Consider the following 27,573-nt stretch of genomic DNA (forward strand, 5'->3'; position numbering starts at 1 on the left):
AGACAGACAGACAGATAATTCATCCATCCCAAATCATGGGACAGTCCACTAGGAATTATCCTGTTCAGCATGTGAAACTAATTTGCTTTATTCCAGATGTAGTTAAAATAATGAACAATTTGCACAAAGCATTTCCTCTTTTATTTCCTTTCTAAAATGTATAAAACCAATTCCTTCTAATCATGGCCTTAAGCAAGCCAAAAGCTCTGAGTCCACTCCCACATCTGTAACAAATGTACAATTTTGGCAGGCCACCTTCGCAGGCTATTGTGGGGATTACTGAGACAAATGTAGGTGATGCCTACAGGAAAGACTGTACCAACCTTAGAAATCTCCTTTTTTTGGATGAGTTCTCCAGCAGGAACTCTTTGGAACGTCCCTTCTTGCCCTCAAGAATAATCCAGACGTTCTCCTTTGTTTCAGCATCCTCCAAATCGCAAGTAATCGTCAAGACCTCGTAAGCTTCACAGGCGAAAGAAAGCAGACATTGAATGGTAAGAGGAAAGGAGATTTTTCCATGTTAACAGTGAAATCCTAAGCAGAGTTATTCCAGTCTAAGCCCATTGATTTCATGAGGATTCCACGAGCCCATTGCTTTTCATGAGCTGCATGAAATCAATGGGCTTAGACTGGAATAACTCTGCTTAGGATTTCACTGTAAGTCTTTTATGCTGCCTTCCCTGCACCTGGGCCGTTTCCAGACGGCCCCCCGCCTCGCGAAACGTCGCGCGTCGTCGCGCGTCGTTGCGCAGAAAACGCGAAATATCGCGTTTTCTCGCGCGAGTTTTGCGCGACGTCGCGCAAAACTCGCGCGAGAAAACGCGATATTTCGCGTTTTCTGCGCAACGACGCGCGACGACGCGCGACGTTTCGCGAGGCGGGGGGCTGTCTGGAATCGGCCCTGTTCAAAGCTGCTTAGAAAACCCACAAAAACAACCATATGATTTTTTATATATATATATATATTTCAATTTGTATACCGCCCATCCCCAGGGGCTCTGGGCGGTGAACAGTTAAAATCGATAAAAACAAGAACTAAAATCAATATACAAACAATAAAACAAATTAACAAACCCTAATCCTCCCCCACCCCATCATTTGTGCTAAAAAATCATTAATCGTAGCTAAATAAATGATCTTAATAATTAAAAGCATGCCAAAAGATCTTGTAAAAATACAAAACAGCCAAAGGGGAGTGGAATCTATCTAACAATAGGTCCCAGGATTGGGCCTGAATCGGGCTAAATCAAGCCCACATCAGCCCATATTGGGCTGGATCGGGCCACTGCGGAGCATGAGAGCACTCCTGCACTGCACAGTGCTCGTTCCAGACCAATTCAGGCCTGATCAGAGCCAATTTGGGTTCGAATTGGCCTGGATCAGGCCACTGTGGAGCGTGGGAATGCTCCGGTGGCCCAATTCAGACCAAATCGGTTCGAATCCGGCCTGAGTTGGGCTCAATCCCCTCCCCCGCAGAGCACGGGAGCACTCCCAGGGGTGGTTGTGACCTGTGCGATGATGTAACTTCCTGGAACTGATGTCATCGTGCAGGCCCAGGAGCCTAACCTACCTCATTGGGCTGCTGTGAGGATAGTTGGGGAAGAAAACATTGGAATTAATTTATTAACTAATTATATTTAGAGACCCCCTTTCTTGAAGATTACACAGTGTAAAAGCAGGGCATAAATTAAGTCAATGTATGTTTGCAGTAACTGAGATCTAGAGATTTATGAAAATCACTATCTGGATTAAACTGCCAAAACTCAGAGTGAGGACTTGGCAGGTGTAGTTCCCCCACCCCCAGCTACGCCATCGAACATACTGGTGCGTTCCTTCAGTTCCAGGATGTCATTGTTGGCACAAGCCAGCTCTCGGATGATCTGCCCATCATCTTCGTCCTTAGCCAGCCAGCGGTCACACTGGAAACGGAATGACTTGTCCATGAGGGAATCTTCCACCTCGATGTATTCCAGGTGCCAGCCAGGCCCGAATCCTGGGGGTGGAAAAAGGAAGCATCTCTTTGCTCAGGGAGACGAAGAAGCCTCAATGAAAACAGCCTGCTCAGAACTCTCAAGCCTAGTGGCTCCATGGAGTTACCAAATGGAGGGCCCTGTGATTCCCCTCAGGAGCTCAGGGCGGGAGAGACTCAGAAACATGGAATCATTCGGGCCTTGCCTTGACTGACAGGAAACATCTCCTCAGCTCTCACAATTCCCCTTCATCCGCTAAACTGTTAATGGCGGTCAAAGGAAGGGCTATTTCCCTTCAGTTCAACTGTCACTGGGCAGATGTGAGGCCTGGCACCTTAACTCTGCCCTCTTAGGATAAGGACTCCCTGGCTACACATCCATACAGTCCTCTTGATTCTTATCTCTGAGAATTTTTTGGCCCTATTGAGAGATAAGGGAGAAACGAGCATTCTCCTTCCCCTCTAGGAGGTTTGCCTGGTATACCAAAATCCCCTCTTTTGAAAACTGAAAACCAATAAACCATATCTCTTTGATATCCAGGCCTTGGGTCATTTTTGCTATACACTGCTATACACTAAATGAATTCCATAAATTCGTACACCATGTACAAATGTATGGAAAATATCCAAGACCTGTTGCGAGATGCCTTTCCACCTGACCAGCCGTGGAACCCAGAAGGCTGCCCAGATCGAGTTGCCCAGCTGCCACAGGGTCAACAGCCTGTCCTTCCTCCAGATGGGCAAGAAGGCCAAGCTCCTGTGGGGCCACCTGTCCAACCAGTTCTGCCACAAGGGTCACAGGACGGGAGCCTGTCCAGACCCATCCCGGTGCAACCAGCCCAGCCACCTCTAGAAGCCCATTTTGAGGGAGACCATGATGAACTGGGATACTTCTTATTGCAAGCGGCTGAGTTTCTGAGATAAAGCCAGCCAGGTGAGCTACCTGGGCTCCAGGTTGGGGGGGGGGGAGCAGCAAAATGGTATGTGATCCTCTATAGGGACCAAGCCCCAGAACTCCGGAGTGTGGGAGCCTTCATGTGCATGCTCAGAGAGCAATATGAAGATCCTCTCAAGGAGGAGAGGGCAGGGACGAAGTTGAAGTGCATGAGACAGGGAAATCGCCCAGTGAGAGAATTTGTGGCCGAATTCAGGGTGTATGTAGCCAAGGTGCGAGACTGGACAGAGTCAGTGAAAATTGAGTTCTTCCGTGCCAGTTTAAACCCAGACCTGGTGGCCAAGGCCATGACCTAAGATGACCCACGCACCTTATTAGGGTGGAACCAATTGGCATGCAAGATCGGGAAAACAGGGAGCAGGTCGTGAAGCTGCTCAGTCTCCAACACCAAGCCGGCCAGCGGCAAGGAGTTGCAGAGAGTACAGAGGGAGTTAAGCCCCGTCAGAAAGGGACAGCCACCCCGGCTGAAAAGGAGAGGAGAATGAAGCAAGGGCTGTGCCTAAAACGTAGAGGAGCTGGGCACTGCGCAGCAGAATGCCCTGGTGGGGAAAGGGCACTCCCCGAGAGAAGGAAGAGACCCAAGCGTGGATAGCCCAGTTGCTTTAAGCGGGGAAAAACAGTGTCACAAGGCAACGAGAAGGTGGCGGCAACTGGAGCAAGAGGTGCACCCACAGGCTCCGGGGATGGCACACCCTCCAGCGGCGAAGGGGAAGAGGCGCTGCTGGCGAACAACATCAGAGACCTGCTGTGAAGGGCACCAGCCAGCAGGTTCTAGAAGAACCGGTGCCAGTGGCACCAGCCATACCGGTGTGAATGTATGTGTGTGAGTATGCACATACACACACACACAAAGTTTTTAGGATAGCAAAAAGCATTGGGCCAGTCTTCCTTTTTCTCACGAGCAATACTTCCCCAAGAAAGCCTGTTTCAACATACCTGCCATTTCCTGCTGAGCAGGGAGGCCCCAGTCTTTACTTAATTAAGGCTAGAGCTCCGAAAGGTGGCACAGTTTTAGGAGATTACCAAGAACCCCAACATGTATTGCAAGACACCAAGCTAAGGGTTTTTTATCCTGTAAGAAATAACTCGCTTGGAAATTGGTCCATTCCCCACATCCAGTTTAGCCGCTAATAAAATGACTTCTTCAACAAATGGCAGGCAGAGTTGATGGGGATATAGATGGATGGATGCAAGAAAGAGAGAGCAGGTGCTGCAGTGGGAGCTCGTTTCATGATATCTGGCTGTGAGCCATTTCCCTAAAACCGAAAACCTGTTATTGGTCGGACAGCTGTCAGTGTATGTAGAACAAGGAGGTCACGGAGGCTCAGAAAGGAAACAGAACAGATAGCAGGCATCAATAGCTGCAAGTGTATCAGCACACACTGGTGATTGCTTTATCGATCAAGCGCTGTACAAATATCATTCCAATAGAAACAACAGCACGGAAAGAATTATAAACATGGAATAAACATTATGTTTGGATAGACCGGTAAACGTTCACAAAAAATGACTAAAAGTATATATGCAACTAAGACCTAACTAAATGAGGCCCTTGGAGATCACCGTTAAGGATTTCAAAAGCAAAGAGAACTATCCGGAGAGTCATTGTGGTGTTCAACTAGGATGTGGGAAACCCGGGTTCGAATCCCCCCTCTGCCATGGAAGCTTGCTGGGCGAACTTGGGCCCGTGACACACTCGCACCCTAACCTACCTCACAGGGGTTTTAGCGATGTTAAAATGGAGGAGAGGAGAATTGTTCATTGCATTTTTATCCACCTCTTGCTCAAGGAGCTTAGGGAGTTGTACATGGTACTTCCTTGTCCATATTATCTCAAAACATCCCTATAAGGTAGGTTAGGATGAGGGAGAAAGGACATTTATTTATTTTTAAAAAAACTTTTGTATGCCATCTTTCTACCCAAATAGGGTCCCCAAGGAGGTTAATAGCAGATATTAAAATGTTTAAAACTTTAAAATAATATTTAAAATGTATAATAACGACAGCAACAACATTTGATTTATATACTGCCTTTCAGGACACCTTAACGCCTACTCAGAGTAATTTATAAATTGTGTTATTATTATTCTCACAACAATCACCCTGTGAGGTGGGTGGGGCTGAGAGCGTTCTGAGAGAGCTGTGACTGACCCAAGATCACCCAGCTGGCTTCATGCAGAGGAGTGGGGGAATTAAACCTGACTCTCCAGATTAGAGTCCTGCTGCTCATAACCACTACACCAAACTGGCCCCCAAATACTATAAAAACACACAGACATATAAAGGAGGACCCATAAAAGTTTACTGGGGATGAGCCAAAGGAAACATAAACGTCTTCACCTGCTGACAAAAGACAATGACAAGAACAGGGCCGGCCCGTCCATTGAGGCCAGTGAGGCGGCCGCCTCAGGGCGCTAAGGTGCCGTAGGGGCGCCAACCCAGGGGCAGGGGCGCGCACCACGGAGCTGCCGCCGCTGCCACTGGCCAGGAGTGCATGCTGGCGGCGGCAGTGTGGGGCAGCTGAGCAGGCAGCTTCCCATTCAGAGCAACTGAATGGGAGGGATGGAAGCACACACACACACACATTAAGCATTAAGCTGCCTCGGGTGCTGGCGACGCTGGAGCCGGCCCTGGACAAGGAGACAGGTAAATCTCCTTGGGGACAACGTTCCAAAGTTTCAGGGCCATAACCAAGAAGGCCCTTTCTTGAGTTATAGATCCAGAGGAGTTAGCTGTGTTAGCCTGTAGTTGCAAAATAGTTAAGAGTCCAGTAGCACCTTTAAGACTCACCAACTTTATTGTAGCATAAGCTTTTGAGAACCACAGCCAGGCTCTAGAAGGCAGCTCCACCCCATTTCTATTCCTTGCTGCCCTCTGGTTGCAATCCCACCCAGTTTTAGACTGGAGAGGTGAAATTGAGAGCCTTCAGGGAGGCAAAGATGAAATTATCAAACCCTCTGAGGAGCAATCGTTGCTGACTCTGTCTTTTTAAACTATGCTTCCCAGCTAATATTGCATCTCCCTACACTTGATGAAAATGTGCTGAGACGTCTTGTATCAGCCATCAGAGTTTTGTAAGTGACACTGATGTGGGGAAACCAGAAAGTACATAACTCTCTGGTTTCAAATTCTCCCCGTGTCTCTGTGGTATCCAATTTTGCCTTGAGGGGTCAAGCATCGGGAAAGAAAAAAGTTTTGGAAATTCGGCTTTGTACGAGGTGACAATATAGAGGAAAGGGAAGCACAACACAATTGTGCTGCCTCCTCAGCACCGTGCCCTGGGAAGCTGTGTTTTTTTTGCCAGACCAGGTGTGTTGAACTTCTCAATGGAACTGTGAACTTGCAGCCCTGTCCCTGGAGATAACATCTTGGCTACGGAGATCATTTATCTGAGGATGAATGAGAGTTTATTCATGAGATCTCCATCCTGGCCACAGTAGCTGGTTCGCTTTCAGACATATTCAACCTTTTGTTCACCCCTTGGACATGTGCATAAATCTGAGGTCAAAGCGAGTTCAGGGCCAGTTTTCTCAGGATAACTGATCATTTATGTGAATTGCCACGGACAATTTGTCCATCAAAGGTCCGTATTGTCTACGGTGACCAGCAGCAGATTTCCAATGTCTCAGATGTCACTTATTACCAAAAGCTTTTAACTCAAGATGATGGGGGCTTCTGTGTTGAAAGCAGATACACTAAGACTGAGCGACAAGTCCTCCCTGCAATATTTTTGGTTTTGACTTTTTAAAGAATGCATGGAGAAATACCTCGCATAAAAAAGTCTCGCCTCTTGGTCATTCTCTGCATTCAAGCAATTGCAGTGTATCTGATTACCTTTATTGTCATGCCAGACGCGCACCTTGCAGAGGTCTCCGAGACTGAGGATATTTGAGAAATAGAAAACATCCATCTGGTCTCTCTCAAACTTGTTGGACCGATTGGACTCCTTTAGAGCCACCGTCCCTGTGTCTCCACTCTCCCCAAAGATAATTATGTACACGTTGGCATCCGTTCCAGCACCTGCATGGAGAAAACAAAAGGATAAGGGACTATCAAACATTCAGACAGGATGAAGAAGGTACACAACCTATGTGTGGTTAACTGGTCCATATTCTGTCCTGGTTTGGAGGGCTAGCTCTCAGTGCAGAAATAATGCGAGCCCATCGGTTCCTCTCAGGACATTCTGAAAAGAACCCAGTGGCCTTAATTATTTCTGAACTGGAACCATCGAATTTCATCCATCTCTAAAATCACCTCTCATGTGAATTTATTTACCTGTTGCATTTATTGCGAGGGAGCTAGATAAGAGCCTTAAAGATGGAACCAAGATTAAGATAATGCAAACTACGGCATTCTCCATTACTATATACGGATGTGAAAGCTGGACAGCGAAGAAAGCTGATAGGAAGAAAATGAGTTTATTTGAAATGTGATGCTGGAGGAGAGTTTTGCGCACACCATGGATGGCCAAAAAGACAAATAAGTGGGTACTAGATCACATCAAACTTGAATTCTCCCTCAAAGCTAAAATGACAAAACTGAAGCTATCATACTTTGGTCACATCATGAGAAGACTCTCTGGAAAAGGCAAGTATGCTAGGAAAAGTGGAAGGCAGCAAGAAAAGAATCAAAAAGAGTCCAGTAGCACCTTTAAGAGTAACCAATTTTATTGTAGCATAAGCTTTCGAGAATCAAGTTCTCTTCGTCAGATGCATGATCCGAACTAGTCAAATACAGAAGAGGAGGGGAGAGAGGGGAGAAAGAAGGGGACATATATCACAAGGGGACAGGATGCAATTAGCGGGGAAGCCCCCTTGTGATATATGTCCCCTTCTTTCTCCCCTCTCTCCCCTCCTCTTCTGTATTTGAATTACTAGTATCCAGAAATCAGTTGCCACTAGAGAAAACAGATTATTCGAAGGGCAAACTTTATGATACTATACCCCACTGAACTCCCTCGTCTCCCCAAACCCTATCCTCCTCAGGCTCCGCTCCAAATCTCCAGGAATTTACCAACCTGCAATTGGCAACCCTCGTGTTATCATAAGCAGAGTTACCTTATTCTAAGTTCTTTGAAATCTGTGAGCTTAGAAGGGTACTACTCTGTTTAGGATTGCACGATTAGAACTTGCCATTCCTCCGTCACAGAATTTGGCTGCTTTTATTTTTCACCGTGTGATCTACCTTGAGTCTCAGAGCCAAGCTACAAGAGACCAATTATGAGAGAACATGCGCATGAAGGGAGTTGCAATGTTAGCTGGGAAGCTGAATTTTAAAAGAGATTGGAAGGCTTTGTCAACTTCCCCTCTCTACAGAGCCAGCAAAGATGCTGCTCAGAGGATCTGTTAATTTCCTCTTTGCCTCTGGAAGGCTCTGTCAGTTTCACCTCCCCTTCTAGGAGGTGAAGAGGAAATTAACAAACCCCCTGAGGAGGGATCTTCGCTGGCTCTGTAGAGAGGGGAAATTGACAAAGCCGATTTCTTTTAAAACTTGGCTTCCCGGCTAATATTGCGACTCCCTTCATGTGCACGTCCTCGTGTAATTCATCTCTTGAAGCTTTGCTCTCAGTGAGAAAGAGAAACTATAAATTAAGTAGAAAAGATTCTTTAAAAGCCTCCCATCTTGGCCCTGACCAGATCTGCTTAGCTTCAGCAAGATGGCTATCGTAGATACTTGGCCACTGTAGCCTGAACGCCTCAAAAGTGATAAGACCAGAAACTGATGACTGCAGATTTTCACGGAGATTTTAAACTAGGCAAGGCAGCAGAAGAGCCACTGGTTTAAACTCCGATCTGCCAAGATCATGCAGAAGGATTGGGGGAATCACTAGTGCTGCTGGGCAGGAGGTGATAAACTCTCTTGATCCTGTTCCCTGCCGGAGCCCCCAGGCTGTGCTTTATTAATCCGCAGTGGGTCTACTGAGATACTTTCGCCCATGTGGGTGTATGTTAAGGGATTTATTTAAGGAGCTCTCACCCAATGCCCTGTGTGTGAGCACAACTGAAACTGAACACATACACAAGAGGCAAATTTGCCCCAGTGGCAGATTCTTTCTCCCTGGCTTCAGGAATTAAAACTACAATCTTGCAGTGAGGAGAGAAAGTTACTCTTAACTATAAACATTTTCTTTTGTTTTCAATTTTCCAACTAAAATTTTAACCTTGATTGTGTTATTTCCCAGAAGCATTTCGAACCCATGACAAAATTATGACTCCGGCATTGAAATATTTATATTACAGTTAGATCTGATTGTCCCATCAATCAGACCCATTGGGTGCCATGTATCCTGGGGAATGTATTATTTGCTCTAACCTTTGATCTTTTATTCTGTAAACAAATAACCGTTATTCTGTAAACAATCAGTGAGAAGGGTATTTAAATCCCTCCAATGTTACTGGTCTTTACTAGGGATGGGCACGAAATGAACCACGGAACAAAATTCCATATGGAATGGCTGGTTCATTTGTACCGAAACACACGTTCCATGGGAATGCGTGTTTACGGAACGAACGAATTTTTCCAGCCATTCTGTGGCTGGTTTCGGAGTTTTACAGACCCTGCATCGGTTGAACCCAGGGCAGGGTCTGTGAAATGACAGCCTCATGAACCATGAACTGGGAAAAGGTTGGAAGTTCATGGTTCATGGTTCGTGGAATGCTACGAACCACGAATCACATGGTTCGGGGTTTTTTTGGTTCGTGCCCATGTCTAGTCTTTACACATATTTGCCTAAAAAGAGGTAATATGTGTCTGGGCTTATTCTGAAATAAATAAACCCATTTTTCTCCTGTAATCCCTGTGTCTTGGAGTCTTGAAATATATGTGGGTAAGTGGCAAAAGCGGAGCTTATAATTGTCAGCAGAGTATTATTATTTTTAAAAAACTCCCCTAAGAGTTTAGCAGGAAGAAAAACAGCTGGGGTAGTTGCTTTGGGCCGGTGCTCTGGGTTGGGAGGGGCTCAGAGGGTTCATTCATGCACTCTGTTTGCTCTAAACATTGGACCCCTTCCCTTTACATTTGTGAGTGGGAATGTCTCCAGTTTAAACAAACAACTACCATTGCATCTACAAAGCGTCCAGTATCTTATTCTGCAAAGAGAAGTACTCTTGTTTTGTGGGAGGGTTGGAGGCAGGGACACGGTGAGCGTCACCATCAAGAGAGTGATAACATCACTACTGGAGAAAACCCAGAAGCGATGGAGATAGCATTAGGAATTGCGAGGAGCTCTATGGTTTTACCATAGAGTTTCCAGAAATTCCTAGCACTACCTCCATCCTTCTAGGTCTTCTCCAGAAGTGACATCATTGTGCTCTTGAAACCAGTGATTAAAAAAAAAAATCCCCCCCACACACTGTCACTTAGAGTGGACATGGGCAATGGGAGCTCGAAGCAAGGGATCCCCTACTCCAATGGGGGGCTGGCAGGCCTACTTATATGAGCAGTGGTCTAGTCACTATATGCAATTGCTTCCTAGATAATGGCTAGTCTTGGTCTCTGGCTGAAATGGAATGTGTGTCACATCCACTTGCCAGAATGAGGGCTGAAGACTGGGATTTGCTGGACTGACCAGAAGTTTCGGATAAGAAGGAGTTTTAATCTGTTTTGGCCCAGCAAGGCTCACCTGAGTACTTGCTGTTATGCCCCCTGTGCAGCCTGTATTTGGTAAAGACTAATGAAGGATGGTACAGTTAAGAAACAGTTAATGTTTGGAGGTGAGGCCTTGTACTTCCTGATGGTGTTTGGGAAGAAGCAGCTGTGGTGTTAGGCCTACCAGGTGCCTGCCTGGAGTGGGTAGGCTTGCCAGGTGCCCACTTATGGCAGGGAAACTCTCAGCAATTAAAGCTTCTGCCCACCAATCCCCAGCGGATAGGCAGGAGGCAGCAGGATGACAGAATGGGAGGGGAGTGCAATATTCATCTCGGTGCAATGATGTCACTTTCAGTGCAACCCAAAAGTGACGGTGTTGTGCCATGGCAGATTTTTTAGGACACAGCATTTTTGAACAAAAATTCTTTGGCTTTGGCTGAGTGCTAAGAATCTGCCCCAGTGTGATGCCATCACTTCTGGGTTGCACTGGAAGTGACATCATTGCATAGAGATGAGTATCATGTGCCCCTCTCCGGTAAATTTCCTCCATCCCCATACCTCCCACAGGTTGCTAAAAGAGACCTGGAAACCCTAGTTTGGTGCAAATTCCTGCCCCCACCCTCAATTAATAACAACAACAACAACAACATTCAATTTATATACTACCCTTCAGAATGACTTAACACCCACTCAGAGCGGTTTACAACGTATGTCATTATTATCCCCACAACAAAACACCCTGTGAGGTGCGTGGGGCTGAGAGAGCTAGAAGCTGTGACTGACCCAAGGTCACCCAGCTGGCTTCAAGTAAAGGAATTAAACCCGGTTCTCCAGATTAGAGTCCTGCGCTCTTAACCACTACACAAAACTGGTTCTCCTATCTTACCTATCTTCTATCAAGTCAGCAGCAAGGAGGGATGTCAAAGCCCCCCTGCAGTGCTCTAGGAATTTCCCCAATCTCTATGGTCCTTGCCATAATTGGGTAAATTCCTAGAGCATGATGAGTACTGCAACATTACCCAGGTAGTCTCCTGTAAATGACATCGCAGCATCCGTGACGCTTCTTCCTCCCAAGCTCTGCCCTCAAAAGCTCCATCTGCCAGGAATTCAAGAGTACAAGCACGGCAAGATGGCTGTGGGAGTTGTTGAGGTCAGGGCCTACAGGCCCGAGTTGCATGATATGTAAATAAACTGGTTTCTTCACAAATGGCTACAATTAGTTCTTTGGAAAAACTGGAGGATCTTCCAAATTTCCTTTTATAACACGCATGAGCACCAGCAAATTAATTGTAAATTACCATGGGCTTGGACTTTCCTCAATCATAGAATCATAGGGTTGGAAGGGACCTCCAAGGTCATCTAGTCCAACCCCCTGCACAATGCAGGAAATTCACAACTACCTCCCCCACACACACACCCAGTGACCCCCTGCTCCATGCCCAGAAGATGGCAAAACACTGTCAGGATCCCTAGCTAAAGTGGCCTAGGGAAAATTGCTACCTGATCCCAAGTGGGTGATTGGCATTACCATGGGCATGTAAGAAGGGTCCATGAGAACTAAGCACTGATGTAGCCCTTCCTGTCCCCCCTTCTCATGATCTGCCTAAGTTCACAAAATCAGCATGGCTGTCAGATGGCCTCTGCTTAAAAACCAACAAACCTCTAAAGAATAGTTAAATCTTGTTTGTAAAGGATGCCAAGGTCCTTTCAGTACTTAATAGGGTTACCATCCAGTGCCCAGCAACTGATGGGAAGGCTGTGGATGGGGATATGAATGAGCCTCTACATTGGCTGTGGCATCATGTCACTTCCGGCAAAAAAGGGAAGTGACATAGGTAGCTCTAGGAATCACCAGGAACTCTATGGTTTTACCATAGAATTTCCAACAATTCCTAAAGCTAACCCTTGTCACTTCTGGGTTTTCACCAGAAGGGCTGTGACACCACACACAGCTGTGCTTTTGAGTTTTTCTGAGTGGGAGTGCTCAATGGGAATGGGTGGCGGAGGATTTCCTGGTGCCACAGTGGGAATGGAACTGCTAGTAATGAAGAATGGAAAAGGGAATCAATGTGTGTGAGTGTGCACATGCGTCACTGCATAGAGCGGAAAGACAAAGAAATAAATGCCAAAATAAAGGGGCATACAAGGGACACAGCTCTATTCAGATGAAAACTGATTATTTGAATTTGGACTTCACATCTCATTTTCTCCTTGAGAAACCTTTAAAAAGGCAGCAGAGGGCTAGGTATTCATGTGGTTTGCCTGGTGGCGCCTTTTATGACCCCAAAGCTCACTGAGGTGATGAACATAACCAATTGAAGCCTGCTTTTCTTTGCCAACTAATGAAAGGCCCTGAAAGGTAACAGACTTCCTTAGCAAAACCTTCCTAGCAGGACAGAGCTGGCAAAGGCCTCATGGGGTGGCATTGACGTGGTCAGCAATTAGCTGGGGATAAGGAAGAAAAGAGCTGAAACTGTTGAATCTGTGTAGCCTTTGCTCTTCGCCCCACCTTTTCCTGCCTGCCTTCCCAATCCAGCCACCACAGCATCATTTTTTTTTTAAAGGTAAGGCACAGACAGTAACTGCTCCAGTTCTGATACATTTTATGGAAACCCCATAGAAATCAGAGGCAAAGCTAAAATAGCAGTGAGCCAGTCTGGTGTAGGGGTTAAGAGCAGCAGGACTCTAATCTGGAGAGCCAGGTTTGATTCCCCACTTCTCCACTTGAAGCCAGCTGGGTGACCGTGGGTCAGTCACAGCTCTCTCAGAGCTGTCTCAGCGCCACCCACCTCACAGGGTGATTTTTACAAGGATAATAATAACACACTTTGTAAACTAAGTGTCAAGTTGTCCTGAAGGGTGGTATATAAACTGAAAGTTGTTGTTGTTGCTGTTGTTTACACAAAACAATACTCACTTGTGTGGGTCTAAAGCCTCCTGCATTACCACACCACACAATGACATCTTTTTTGGTAGGGTTGCCTCCTTTGGCAACCCACAGGAGCTTTTAGGAGGTGAGACACTAGAAACTGGTCCTCAAGACTGCATAGATCACTTCCCCTGGAAGGGGATTGGCGTGGGAGGTGAACTCTATGGCATTATACCTTGCTGAGTTCACTCCCCTTCCCAAATCCCAACTTCCCCAGGCTCCTCCCACAAATCTGAAGGAATTTCCCAACCTGGAGTTCTCAACCCTACCTGGAGATGTCATTGACCGTGGAATATGCTCCTTGGGTAAGTTGCAGCCAGGATTGCTCTTTGTTACATAAAGATGGAAGTCTAACACAACCTGTAGTTGCTGTGGGACAAATCCTGCACAGAACCTGGCAGCATTGTTTTTCTGATGTTACTTCGATAATATACAAATCGGGCCATTGGCTCCACATTGGGAGGTGCGGTCACCGAGCTGGTTCCAAACCTGAATAGGTCTTAGCAAAAGACACAGCCTGCTACACAATCTGATCGAAAACAAGCTCACCTAATTCCTCCTCTAATTTATATTTTCCTCCGACTGCCTATCTCAGCTCATAGCGAGACAGAACGTTCCATCCTTAGAATCTATTGCCTTTCATTTCCTGGACAAAAGTCAATGGATTTGCTGACGCTGTCGCCTGCAGTTATGCCTTCATTGAGCGGGAGTTCAGTTTCAGGCATGCATACATGGATCTGATCAGACTGGGAACAAAGTGTGCAGCACGAGGGAGCTTAAGCCTTTCTCCTGGAACTAGCTGGAATTTGTCCCTCCTGGAATTAGCTGGTCCTGAAATCCTGGAATGACCTCTTAATGGATAGAACAAACATAAGTAGCAGGCTCACGGGAGCAAGCTCCGCTCCCATTCATTTTCCTAACCTGATATGACTCTGGAGAATTGCATTTTGTCCCACTGGAAAAATTTCTATGGACTGAGGCAGTCTAATAACAACTCCTTGGCCATTTCCACACATCTTTCCCTTGTGGAAAATTGCACAAAACTTACGGAACGACAGCATCTTCACGGTGCAATTTCCCGTCATGACTCCATTTCGCAGTGCGATTTATGACGTCGTCACACCAGGAAATGGAATCGTGACGGGAAATCGCGCCACGAAGATGCATTCGTTCCGTAAGTTTTGCATGATTTTCTGCAAGGGGGAAAGATGTGTGGAAATGGCCCTTGTGGCAGTTCCAGGTTAAAAAAATTGAATGGTCACAATCAGAATTAGGTCCCATAGACCTGGGAATGGGGTCCAAGAAGGGAAATCGAAGAGCGCAGCTGATAGACAGGGGGACAGCCATGTAGGGGAAATGAGAACTTGGTACTGTTTGAATCAGTGGATACAACAAACATATATAGGCAAGTTGTAGAGTTGTCAGGCTGAGCTTGGCAACCAGCAAGAGGGTTGGGGATGAGGACAAGGGGATGTGGGTATGACGTTAGCTATGTTGTCAACATCTCCACTTCATTTCTAGGTAAGACCCAGAAGTGGCCAAAGGTCTAGGAGTCTCAGGAAACTCTAAGGTAAAACGATGGTTTCTGGCAATTCCTAGAGCTACCCTTTATCACTTCTGGAAGTTACATAGCAATGTACATAGCATACATAGCATACATAGCATAGTTACATAGCATACCTGGAAGTTACATAGCAATGTCAGCAATGTTGCTGCTTTTTATTTTAGTTTTCTCCCACTGCCTCTCAAAGCAGCAGGCAACAGGGTTTGCAGTCAGGAAGCTAGATGGATTTGCAACTCAATACAGGGCCTTCTCATTCATGGCACCAAAATTATGGAAAACAGTAGAAACGGAGTCCAGTAGCACCGTTAAGACTAACCAACTTTATTGTAGCATAAGCTTTCAAGAACCACAGCTCTCTTTGTCAGATGCATCACAGAGAGCTGTAGTTCTCGAAAGCTTATGCTACAATAAAGTTGGTTAGTCTTAAAGGTGCTACTGGACTCTTTACTATTTTGCAGCTGCAGACTAACACGGCTGACTCCTCTGGATCCATGACCAAAATTAGGGAGTTCTCTCTGCAGGGAGATTAATCTGTCCCCCTCAATCATTGCTTTCCACCAGTGGGTGAAGACTTACACTGGATACCAGGACATCCTGACTGTACATGTGTACACCTCAAGTGCCAAAAAATATTCACATTACAAGTGAAACTCGGGACCAGCACCTGGATAAATGTTCAACTGTACTTGCAGTGAATGTATCATGAGAACGATTGCATTTTTTAAAAAAATCAAGTGGACGCTGCACATGAATTAGATGTGCGTTCCCTATAACTTCTGAAAAAAGTTCACTCTGAGTCACAAAAGGTGAAAAAAGGTGATGTAGTGCTTCTAAGGCTATCGTACTTTGGTCACATCATGAGAAGGCAAAATTCTCTGGAAAAGTCAATAATGCTAGAAAAAGTGGAAGGCAGTAGGAAAAGAGGAAGACCTAAAATGAGATGGCTGGACTCAATAAAAGAAGCCACGTCCTCCAATTTGCAGGATCTGAGCAAGTCTGTTAATGATAGGATGTTTCGGAGGTCTTTCATTCATAGGGTCGCCATAGGTTGGAGGCGACTTGACGGCAGAAAACACACACAGTGCTACATGTGGAAAACAATTGTGAATTCGAGGAGTCACGTTTGGTTTGCACAATCCCTCTTGAGTCCGGAGGGCTTTGCAGGCCAGGCCTGAACATTCTATATTAATGCAAGATGTTTTTCTCTTTTAAAAACATGTTTTCATCTTCATATCCATCCTATCTGATCACAAAGTCCTATCATTGCATAGGGGAGTGAGATGTTTACGAGTTAAACCATGCACCTGGTATGGGGATCTTTTAAGGGGTGTAGTAGCGCTCTTCATAGCAGATGCTTGCCACGTACTGCTTATCATTTGGCCTTGAATACATCACTCCTCTCCAAGGCCAACTAGGGGGAAACAAGTGCACAGTTGCAGACATCTGGCTTCTATATAAGTCTCAGAGAGCCCCTCTACAGAAGAACCTCAACTCTGGCTGAGCTGCAGAGGCAGTGCTGTGCAACAGAACAGAACCAGGGGTCTGCTCGTTGTCATTTCTTGGGGTTCTTGACAGTGGTATAAGGATGTAAGCATATTCTCTTTTCTGTACTTGTTCATTTCTGTAAAATGTCAGAGGGATTTAATAAATTTATTTTCCTTCAACACTTGTGTGTGTTTTTGTCGTCGAATCCAAAAGAACCATTGCCCCTTGGCAACACAGGTGATAGGCAGAAAAATTTGCCAGTGAGCTTTAGGCAGAGTTGTTAGACTTGTCCCCACAATATTAAAAGGCTTAAGCCCCTTCTCTGACTCTGCTTCGAGTACTAAAAATACTGCCCAAGCAGGCGTAAATATGGATGACAGATCCCGGCCAGGAGATGGAACGTGCAAGCATGGGGAATGTCAGGCGAGGCCAGCTTGTTACTGGAATCGGTCTCCTTGAGAGTAGGAGGACTTAGCAGCAAAGAAAAAGTTATGCGAGAGGGGTAACAAGCGGGATCCTCCACCAAGTTTTATGGGTTTCCTCCTCAAGGAAACTGATGAGACAAGTGTTCTTTGAAATAAAGAGTAGTTTTTATTTAAAGGGGGAAACTCACACACACAAGAGACAAACGATTTACACAAACACACAGAGTCCTAGGAAATTAGTTAGAGGTTGGAATAGAGTGAGGGTTTGGGGAGATAGTTATCATCAGAGGAGTAGTGTAGTCCACAGAGGAAGAGGGCTTCAAATGTCCTGCATCTTTGGTCAGAGAGGAAGGCTCAGAGGGAGAGAGGGACCAGTGCTAAGATTCAAAGTAGGTGCCCACCACACTGCTCAATTTGATTGGGGCAGAGCTAGGGTTCTTATAGGGCTGGATGTGCCCTGAGGCTGGAGAGTGACATCAGCCATTAGGACAAAGACCTTAATGGTTGTCTCCTGGGATCAACAAAAGGTTTGAGTATTTTGATTGGTGCTGCTGGGGCATGACAAAGGAATTAGATTGGTTCCTCCTGGTGCCTCACAAAGAAATAGCAGTTAATTAAATGTTCCTGGAGCTTGGTTAATGAATTTAGAGTCTTGATTAGATGTTGCCAGGAAGCACTACAAACTTATCAGAGCTGATTGATGGCCCTCAATTGCAGGGTAGGATTTAATCATTGGTAAGAGGGGAGATTAGAATGTTCAGGGTGGTGACTCATGAGCACCTCTATTGTCGAAATAGCACATTCCGCAGCATGGGGAAGCAGGAGCCAATCACACCCAATCACTCGGCTTTTACTCACATTCCATTCATGATTCACTCTCCTGGGCGGGGTCCGGCAACACTTTGCTCAGCTGGCTGGTTGGCAAATGCAAATTAAGGCATATCCGATTCAAGGGGTTTATGATTTTTTAATCATAAACAGCTCTTAAAATGGCAGAGGCCAGGCTAACTACTCACAAGCTCGCCCCCTCCCACACCCCAGAGGCACACTAAGGATGCTGATACAATAGGTCCTTCCTGGAGTTCCTGAGTTAATCACCGCTACACACCCTATTGATCTTCCCTTGATCACTTTCCTATTCTTAGGCAATGCAGGGAGTTGATAGCCTCCCCCATCCATACTTTGCGGATCATCAATCATTATTGATAACTTTAGTTCTGACTGGGAAGGCCTAATCAAACCCTCCTAGTTCATTGTCACACCCTGGAGACAACTTTGCTGGTTCATGGTCCCACTTCGGAGACACTTTGCCAGCTCTTTGTCTCACCCTGGAGACAACTTCTCAATCCTTTGTCCCACACCAGGAACGTCCATTAAGTTTTGGGCCCAGAAGATGCAATCTTGTCCCTGGGTAGGATCCACAGTATAATTGGACTGCCCCTCTGCCATAGCTGTGTGCATGTTCTTGGATCAGTATTCACCTTCGAACCTCCATTCAAGCTCTTCCACCATGATGCGCAGGTTGCTCAATGCTCTTTCTCCCGGACACCCTCTTCTGGATGGTAAATATCATCCGACCCCTTAAACTCTATCCAACTTTCACCACTGCTACCAGTTAGCTCTCAGTGTGTGTTTTGTGTGCTGTTGATCTTTGTTGTTTTCCATAAAAATCCCCTTTTGGCTGAAACCTCTGTCTGATCATTGAAAGAGTTCTCTAGCTGGGACAATTCTTGTATATACTGGTGAAGATCCTGAAGTTACCCCCTCTCACTGCCTCTCCTTGCATGCTAATTCCCCTAACTTGCAAGGAGACCTTCCCATTGGGTAACAGAGTAGGGATTTGAGGCCAGATTTTTCAATTCTAGCCTGACATTCTAACTAGCACACCTCTCCAGCACAAGCTTCCCTTAAAGGAATGGGAGGTGCACAAAAGCCATGTGCCTTTCATCAAAGCCCTTCACAGACTGGGACCTGCATACCTACGGGACTGCCTCTTCCATTACATCCCTTGCAGGGTGTTGCGCTCTGCAGACAAGCAACTCCTGGTGGTCCCCGGCCCAAAGGACATCTGTATGGCCTCAACCAGGGCCAGGGCTTTTTCTGCCCTGGCCCTGGCCTGGTGGAACGCTCTCCCGCTGGAGAGTTACAGTTTCGCAGGGCCTGTAAAACGGAGATGTTCCGCCCGGCCTTCAGCTGAGTGCCAGCAGGTGTCCTCCTTCTTCCATCTAAGACCACCACTTCTTCTGGGGCTGCCCTCGGCCATCTGCTATGCCCGTATACGGACTCCCAATATTTGTTCAAATAGTCTGCTCCTGGACTATTTTAATGATTTTTAACAATTATTATTGATTTTATGTTTTTGTGATTTTAATGTATTTTTTAATGTTGTTAGCCGCCCTGAGCCCATCTGTGGGGAGGGCGGGGTATAAACCAAACCAAATCAATCAATCAAGTGTGAAGAAGATGTGCATGTAAATTTCAGAATAATCTGAAACATGAGTCTGATCCTTTTCTAGTTGCCAAGAACTTGGAGACGATAAACTGTGACTTTGTCAATAGCACACATTTTGCAGCCAACAGGTTCCACATTCAAGACCCAGCATCTCCATTTACAGGAATGCCAATTGCCACTTTGGGGTCAGGAAGCAACTTTCCCCAGGCCAGTTTGGTTAGGGATCCTGACAGTGTTTTGCCATCTTCTGGGCATGGAGCAGGGGTCACTGGGAGTGGTGAGGGTGAGGTAGTTGTGAATTTCCTGTGCTGTGCAAGGAGTGGGACTAGATGACGCCGGAAGTCCCTTCTAACCCTATGATTCTATGAATGAATGAATCAGTTTATTGTGTTTGGCCATAGGCCATCACAAAGTTATGAAAATCCCACTAAATAAAATACAATTATATATACAATCCAGATTTACCAATACACGGAAAGAGATCAACTAAAACAAAAGTTAATTAGAACCAGAATTCAATATGTTGACTACAGGTTCAGGTAATATCCTCTTCCTTTGCAGCATTAGACCTTATCTTCATACCCATTTACAGGATCTCAAATTCTTGGAACAACCTGAGATTCCTTGAGAACTCCCACCAGTCAGAGCAGACCGTCAGTGGTCTGACTACTTGATTTAAGGTAGCTTCATACGTTCAAATATTAAATGCATGCTATTTTCACTTTTGGAAAGAGTTGCTTGTCTTTGAGCATTTGTGCACATGCAGCGAGAATCAGTGGGGAATGAGAGAGACGGGGCAGGGAGAGAAAGATGATGACAGTAATGATAGTCTCCGCAACGAAGACAGAGAAGCATGCAAAGTGCGTGGGTAGAAAGACGAAGAGCTGTGCTTTCACCACAACAATGTAATTATGGGCAGGCGCCCAAATTATTAAAGAAGTTGCCATCAAAATCTCATCTCAAGCAAAACTTGAGGCACACTGGGAGTTCATCCAGCTAACATCCAAGGAACCGAGAAGGAAGCCAATGTGAGCTTAGGAAAGACTAATGACATTTCTCAAAGGGTTTTGAAACACACACACACACCCCTCGGCTGATACTGGATTTCAACTAAAGTGCATTTTCAAGCAAGTTTGGAAGTTTCTTTTCAGGCAAGCGTCGATGAGTGAAATCTCTCCGTTGGGGTTTTGCATTTCCCTTTTAAAAAATCTTTCTTTGGACAAAAACGTTGGCTTCAGTTTCAGTTGTGGATGAAACCCAAACCAGATTTCATCTAGTAGCGGCAACGACAAGTGTGAGTGTACCTTTTGTGTCGGTGGTTTTCACCTGAACGGTGTACGTGGTGAACTGCATCATCTGCTCATCGTTAATTACCGCCGGCATCTCCCATTCCAAAGTACAGTTCTCACCCAGTTCCGTGGACAGCCATTCGTTGTACGTAAACGTGGTTACCTCTTGGGTCGTCAGGTTTTTCATGACGATCTAGGAAGATTCAATCCAACAGAAGGAAGTCCAGCAACAGTCAGAAGCACTGGGGATATTTGTTCGTGACTGTAGCAAAGTCGCACAGTCAGGAAAACTGTGTGATCACGCACAGCAAACACACTATATATGGCTTATGGGAAGTAATTAGGCTGATCAGGTTTCCCCTTATAGGTTTCCTGTTGATAAGCCTCAATGTCCACTGCCACCCTAAGCAACAGTGGGAGAAAAAAATTTAAAACATTGAGCATCATTATGTCACTTCTGGGGAGCACTAGGAGTCAATTCCAGGCAGAACGCGGTGGAACGGAGTTCCAGCACCTCTTGAAAATGATCACATGGCCAGTGGCTCCGCCCCGTGATCTCCAGACAGAGGGGAGTTTAGATTGCCCTCCGTGCCACTGGCCACTGGCACGGAGGGCAATCTAAACTCCCCTCTGTCTGGAGAACAGGGAGCGGGGCCACCAGCCATATGACCATTTTTGCCGAGGGCGATTTAAACTTTTAAAAACTCCCCCCTTGTTCCAGCTGACCCAAAGTGACATCATTGTGCGGTCCTGAGTTCCACCACCCCTTTTCCCAGAAAAAAAGCCCTGCTTCCAGGTAACATTAGGGATAACTAGGACAAAGGGTAGCATTAGGAATTACTGGAAACTCTATAGTAAAACCTGTATTTCCAGTGATTCCTAAAGCCACCCGTTGTCACCTCTGGGTTGTGCCTGGAAAAGATGTAGCGATGTCAGTGTCATCAGTGATGTCACACCCTCCCCTATGTGTCCCCGCCCCAGTCCTCCTGTTGGTGGCCAGACTCAGCTCGACAACCCAAGCCACAATAAAAGAGTGATTGAATGATATCAGACGAACTTTTGTTGCTTTCTGTTGCCCTAAAGGTTCGGACCAGAACCCACGGGTTGAAATTAAATCACAAAAGAGTTTTTGGCTAAACATTAGGGGGAACTTCCCGACAGTGAGAGCGGTCCCTCAGTGGAACAGGCTTCCTGGGGAGGTGGTGGGCTCTCCTTCTTTGGAGGTTTTTAAGCAGAGGCTAGATGGCCATGTGACAGCAAGGCTGATTCTGTGAACCTGGGCAGATCATGAGAAGGAGGGCAGGAAGGGTCACATCGGTGCTTCATTCTCATGGCCCCTTCTTACAAGTCCAGGGTACTGCCAATCTTCACTTTGGGGTCAGGAAGGAATTTTCCCCGGGCCAGTTTGGCTAGGGATCCTGACAGTGTTTTGCCATCTTTTGGGCATGGAGCAGGGGTCACTGGGGGTGTGTGGGGGGGGGAGGTAATAGTGAATTTCCTGCACTGTGCAGGAGGTTGGACTAGATGAGCCTGGAGGTCCCTTCCAACCCTATGATTCTATGATTTTATTGAAGTAAGTTCGCATCCATCCTATTAGCAAGGAGACAGAAGCCTAATCTAAAGAATATTTTCCCCTAAAAAAAACGGCAGGCTTGTCCAGCATCTGATGACTGCAAAGTGTGATTATTGCTTATTTTGTTATTACTGATAGCAACTGTACATTGGTGGGATTAGATTAGTTCCTCACTTCTGCTAAAATGGATGTTAGATCACTGGTTTACCTAGCTCAGTGGAATTCAACCTTTTCAGATCTGGGATCCTCCAAGGGGCAAGGACATGACATCAGAGTCACATGACAGGAAGAGGTGGGGCCTGAGTTATGGCTGCTAAGAAAATAGCCTATTTCTTGGCCAATCTCTGGTTTGATGCCAAAGGAGACTCCTGGGAAACTTAGAGAAACTCAGAGCAAGGGGTGCCCAGAGAGATGAGCTTGGACATGCGTTTGCAAACACAGGTGCAAGATGAGATCATGGGAGCATCCAGGACAAAGGCCAGAGAGGGAGGTTTGTTCTTTGCATTCCACCTCCTTAAGAATCACAGCTCAGGTGGGGGTTAGTGGCTCTGACCGAGGGACATGACACAAATGCAGACAGCCATGTTCATACGTCTTAGCGACACCCGGACTGGTACTTAAAATCAGCCCATGTTGCAGGCTGATTGGGAATACAGCCCACACACAGGCTTTCTCTGTGGTGGCCCCTACCCTGTGGAACGGCCTGCCTGAGGAGGTCAGGAGAGCCCCCACTCTCCTGGCTTTCCGCAAACGATGCAAAACCGAATGATTGAAAAAGGCTTTTTACTAAAATAGGAGGGCAGTATTGTAGGGAGGGGGTCTCAGATGCTTTGCCAATGAGTTAGGGACCATAGACTTCACCACTATGTTGCCTTGCATATTATCTGTTGCTTTAAATATGTGCTCCTATGCACTACCTGTGCTTCATGTTGTCTATTTTTTAAAAATTTTTATTGGATGGGTCAGTACACAAATCATAATATTCAATATCAATATCCATCACATTATATCAGTCCCACCCATTCCCCCCCCCTTTTCAATTGACTTCCAACAGTTTTCCATTCCCTTCATCTACATTATCACTATCTCCTATAATATTAATTTCTACATTATAATATATAGTATAACATATCTATATGTCATATTTAAAATAAGTCTCTAATATTACTTTCAAGATTATAATATAAAATATTCTATATCATTCTTACTTATACACTATCCATATTTTCACCTCTAACTAATATAAAGATCTATTCTCCCCTGTGCTTCATGTTGTCTAATGTCAGCCTTAGAATTGCTTATGTTCTGTTTCAGCAATTCTTCAGCTCTGTATTGGATCCTTGCTAATGCTGTCTTTGTAAAATCCTATGACATTGTTTATGGAAATGTCCTCGACACTATATGGAAATGTCCTTGATACTGATTATACTAATCTCACACTATGTAATCCGCCTTGAGTCTCAGTGAGAAAGGTGGACTATAAATGGCATAAATGAATGAATGAACGAATGAACGAACGAACGAACTTGAACTGGCATTGAGCTACAGTGTCAGCCCTTGGCCATTCTGCCTTTTGCCATCTTGGGCCAGCAATTGGACGAGCGTTGGCCCTTGGAGTTCTGTTCTGTTTGGACTTTGTGACTTGACTCACATCTGGATTATCAGGCAGAGAAACCTGCTAAGTAACTTGGGTTTTAGCGAACTTGATTTTCTTATTTTATTCTCCCCTTTTGCACATTTTCTCTATATGTAATCTTTTGTACAATCTTTAATAAATATATTAATCTTTATTCTTGTGTGGTGTTACTGGTTTGGAGGTTTCAGTCTGAATCCAGCACCTTGGCCTATTTGGCCCAGCTACCAGGTAACTGTTTTTTGTGGCATTCAGTCTGCAGATGGCCTACCTTGCAGGAGTGACTTCTTGAAAAGCACCCAGTATGGCTGGAGACTTTGTTTTCTTGGTCTCAGATGTTATGGGTAGTTAAGAGGAAACGAGTGGCAGCTTTCTACCCTGGGGTACACGGGTTCCTTACCCTGCCCATCACACCATGTGCAATATCTTGTTCACAGTGCATTGTACTTCTGCTTATGTAATACCATTGGCTGCTTGCTTAACATGTCATGTTTAATACTTATTTTTCTTTCACATTTCTATGATCCCGGTCCTATCACGTTGCTTATTAGATGTTTCATCTTACTGATTGCATTGACTCATACTCTGTAATCCCCCTTGAGTGTCAGTGAGAAAGACAGACTATAAATAGCTCAGCACAGCATGACAGACAGACAGACGGATGGATGTGAAGCACTAGGTAGCTGAAGCTTTTTGTGGCATGGAGGTAAATAACTTCACCAGGTAAATAAACACACCATTAATCCTCTAGTTAATAGACAGGACATTTTTTCTCAAGGCAAATTGGTAGCCTGCCACTGTTTAGAAGCTGTTGGGCTCCCAAATTCCGAACAAGGCTTTAACAAATAGATTAAAGTGATCATAATTGCTTTTTACTCGGGTATTTCAATCATTTTTTAATTGATATTTCTAGATTCTGGTTTCAGGCAGAACCAAAAGGGAGCATCAATTAGGATGAGCTGTTTACCCAAAGGGGAAAAAATACTTAAAATATGGTTGGATCCTGCGGATCCATTCTGCTACTAGAGGTGCTTTCCTCTGGCATTTTACATTAGGAGAAGGCTTCTTCCGCCGGAGGAAAGAGCCTCCACTAACGGAACAGCTCTGTGGGACCCAACCGCTAATTTTCCTTTGTAATTGTGCTAGAGCAGGGAAGCTCAGCGTCTTGTGTGGGAAGAGCTGCAACAGCAAATAGTTAATTGCAAAGCTGACGGCTTAATTTGCCTCTCGTCTTGTCTATTTAGCACTGACAGTGAACCATCTGTCTGACATTCCAGTTCTACCCCCACAAGTCCGCCCGTATGCTGCCTCTTAGATGCATCACTGATAGAAACGAAGGTGAGCTCGGATCAGCATGCATGTCTCATGGACCCTCCGCTTGATTCATACTGTGTTAAATCTCAGAGTGCATTACATCGTGAAGACCTGGGGGTGGGAGTGGCCTACACGATACCCAGGCTTGAGTGCTAGCCGCACAGGGGGGAGAAAATCCTTTGCCGAGGTAAGTCAAATGCTGCAACAAGAAACGTGGAATTACAAACTCTGCACAAATAAAGCAAATTAAGGAAATTTGTAGGATCTGTCTGATTTTCGTGATTCATTACGGCTTTTTAAAAAAAATCGGCTCTCCCTCTGTTAAGAAGAGGGCGACAAAGGGCAGCCCCCTCTCTGTTAGAAGTCCAATTCGGCGACAATACTGGCTCAGCTAAAGGCAGACAGCAGATGGCTGTTTCTCCAGCTCGAACCGCAGGCCTATTCAAAGGCACCTGCTAGCCTGCAGAGTTCATACAAATGAGATTGTGGCTGCGTGGGCTGCTGGATACATCACAGCATCCATGTGCTCCATACAACTTCAGGGTGAATGCTTCCCCAAGACTTGTGTGTTTGTGTTATGTGCCGTCAAGTCGCCTCCCGACCTATGGGGACCCCCAAGATTCAATGGAATGAAATGTATGTTTTTAATGTAATTAATATATTTCATGGATTTTAATGTGTTTTTGACTGTTATTACCTGCTCTGACCAGGGCCGATTCCGCACGGCTTACCTGAAGCCGGGACGTTGTGCTACATTGCGGATCATGCTGGGGAAAATGCAAAATATCACGTTTTCTCGCACGAGTTTTGTGCTACATCGCACAAAACTCGCGTGAGAAAACGCGATATTTCGCATTTTTCCCAGCATGATCCGCAACATAGTGCAACGTCCCAGCTTCAGGTAAGCTGTGTGGAATCGGCCCCTGTGTGTGGGGAGAGCAGGTTACAAAATAAAATAAAATAAAATAAAATAAAATAAAATAAATACAATGGAGAAGACATGGGTATAAATCCAGTCGTATTGACAGTTCTTGTCACATCACAGGGTGTTTTGTTGTGGGGATACAAAATGACATACTTTGTAAACCGCTCTAAGTGGGCATTAAGTTGTCCTGAAGGGCGGTATATAAATCGAATGTTGTTGTTGTTGTTGTTGTTGTTATCTGGTCATTTCTCCAGCTGGGAATCCCGCAGTCCCAGGGAAAGGTCTCAGTTTCAGAGGATGGTCTAAAAAGTTAACCAAAGTTAAATGGGCCTGAGTCAGGACGCTGCCTACCTAGGAGAACTTTTGGGAAGGTGTCAGTGTACCATTGCTTAGCCTAGAAGTGTAAGTAGAGTTGCCAGTCCTAGGTGGCACTTTGGTGTGAGAATTCAGGGGGAGGGAGGGTGGGGACAAATGATTTGGCGATGCATTGACACATAACACTATTTCTGACACCAAACTGGAAGTGACATCATTGTGTCATGTCAATGGTCTAGTATTCACCCAAAACTCTATGGTTTTACAACAGGAGACCTGGCCTCCCTAGCTATAGGTGTCAGGAGGTTAGGGCAAAGCAGGCCACGGTCATGTTTTCCAAGAAATCAGATGACATCCAAGGGCCCGAAGTAGGAGGTGAGGTCATATCATTATTGGTAGACCGGCCTGCAGCAGGAGTTTTTTTTCCCCTAAATCTATCTGACTCCCTGAGCACCAAATCAAAGATTAACAGTGTAACTTCTAAGGAGACTTATACCCTTCTAAGTCCACCAATCTCAATGGAATTAGAGTCTCTCTACACAAGACATCTGACACGTGAACACGTCTCAGGAGATGCAATGGTAGCTGGGAAGGGTAGTTTTAAAAGACAGAGCCGGTGGCAGGGCAAAGGCTTTGCTATACATTAGAGCTGTGTGAAGGGGCTGTGAAATGCCAGCAGGGAAACTTCAACCCATTATAACCTCTCCAGGTCCAAGCCCAGCTCTGGAAGGCTGCTCCAGCCCATTTCTATTCCTTGCTGCCCTCTGGTTGCAATCCCACACAGTTTTAGACTGAAGAAGTGAAATTGGTAGAGCCCTCTGGGAGGTGAAGATGAAATTAACAAACTCTCTGAGGAGCGATCTCCACCAGCTCTGCCTTTTTAAATGACGGTGTCTCCCAACACTTGATGAACACGCGTCAAGGCATCTTGAGTAGAAAAACTATGTTTAGGATGGCACAGTCAAGAACAAAAAAATCCAAACCGGAAGGAGAAAAAAAGTGTGCATAGCCCAGATCAAAAGGAAATTTATTTTACACAGCTGTGAGATGTAATTGTATTTTAAACAGGGAGAGAGCACAGAGAATTTCAGTTATTTGGCACACCAAAGACAAGAGAAAGAGGAGATACATTTTCTAAATGGCTAAAAAAGACGTTGCC

The 27,573-nt window shown here is 45.5% G+C and overlaps 1 protein-coding gene across 1 annotated transcript in view; it reads right to left on the reverse strand.

Annotated features, from left to right (window-relative positions):
• The window catches only part of LOXHD1 (lipoxygenase homology PLAT domains 1), a 222,286-nt gene that overhangs the window by 7,443 nt on the left and 187,270 nt on the right, over nt 1-27,573 (reverse strand). Inside the window, exons 37-40 of the mRNA XM_054986641.1 lie at nt 20,670-20,847; nt 6,758-6,943; nt 1,823-1,993; nt 324-462 (exon numbers count right to left, since the gene is read on the reverse strand). Coding sequence (XP_054842616.1) covers nt 324-462; nt 1,823-1,993; nt 6,758-6,943; nt 20,670-20,847 — 674 coding nt within the window. The remainder of the gene's footprint in view (nt 1-323; nt 463-1,822; nt 1,994-6,757; nt 6,944-20,669; nt 20,848-27,573) is intronic.

Source organism: Eublepharis macularius, chromosome 8, assembly GCF_028583425.1.
Source record: "Eublepharis macularius isolate TG4126 chromosome 8, MPM_Emac_v1.0, whole genome shotgun sequence".
Classification (NCBI taxonomy): Eukaryota; Metazoa; Chordata; class Lepidosauria; order Squamata; family Eublepharidae; genus Eublepharis; species Eublepharis macularius.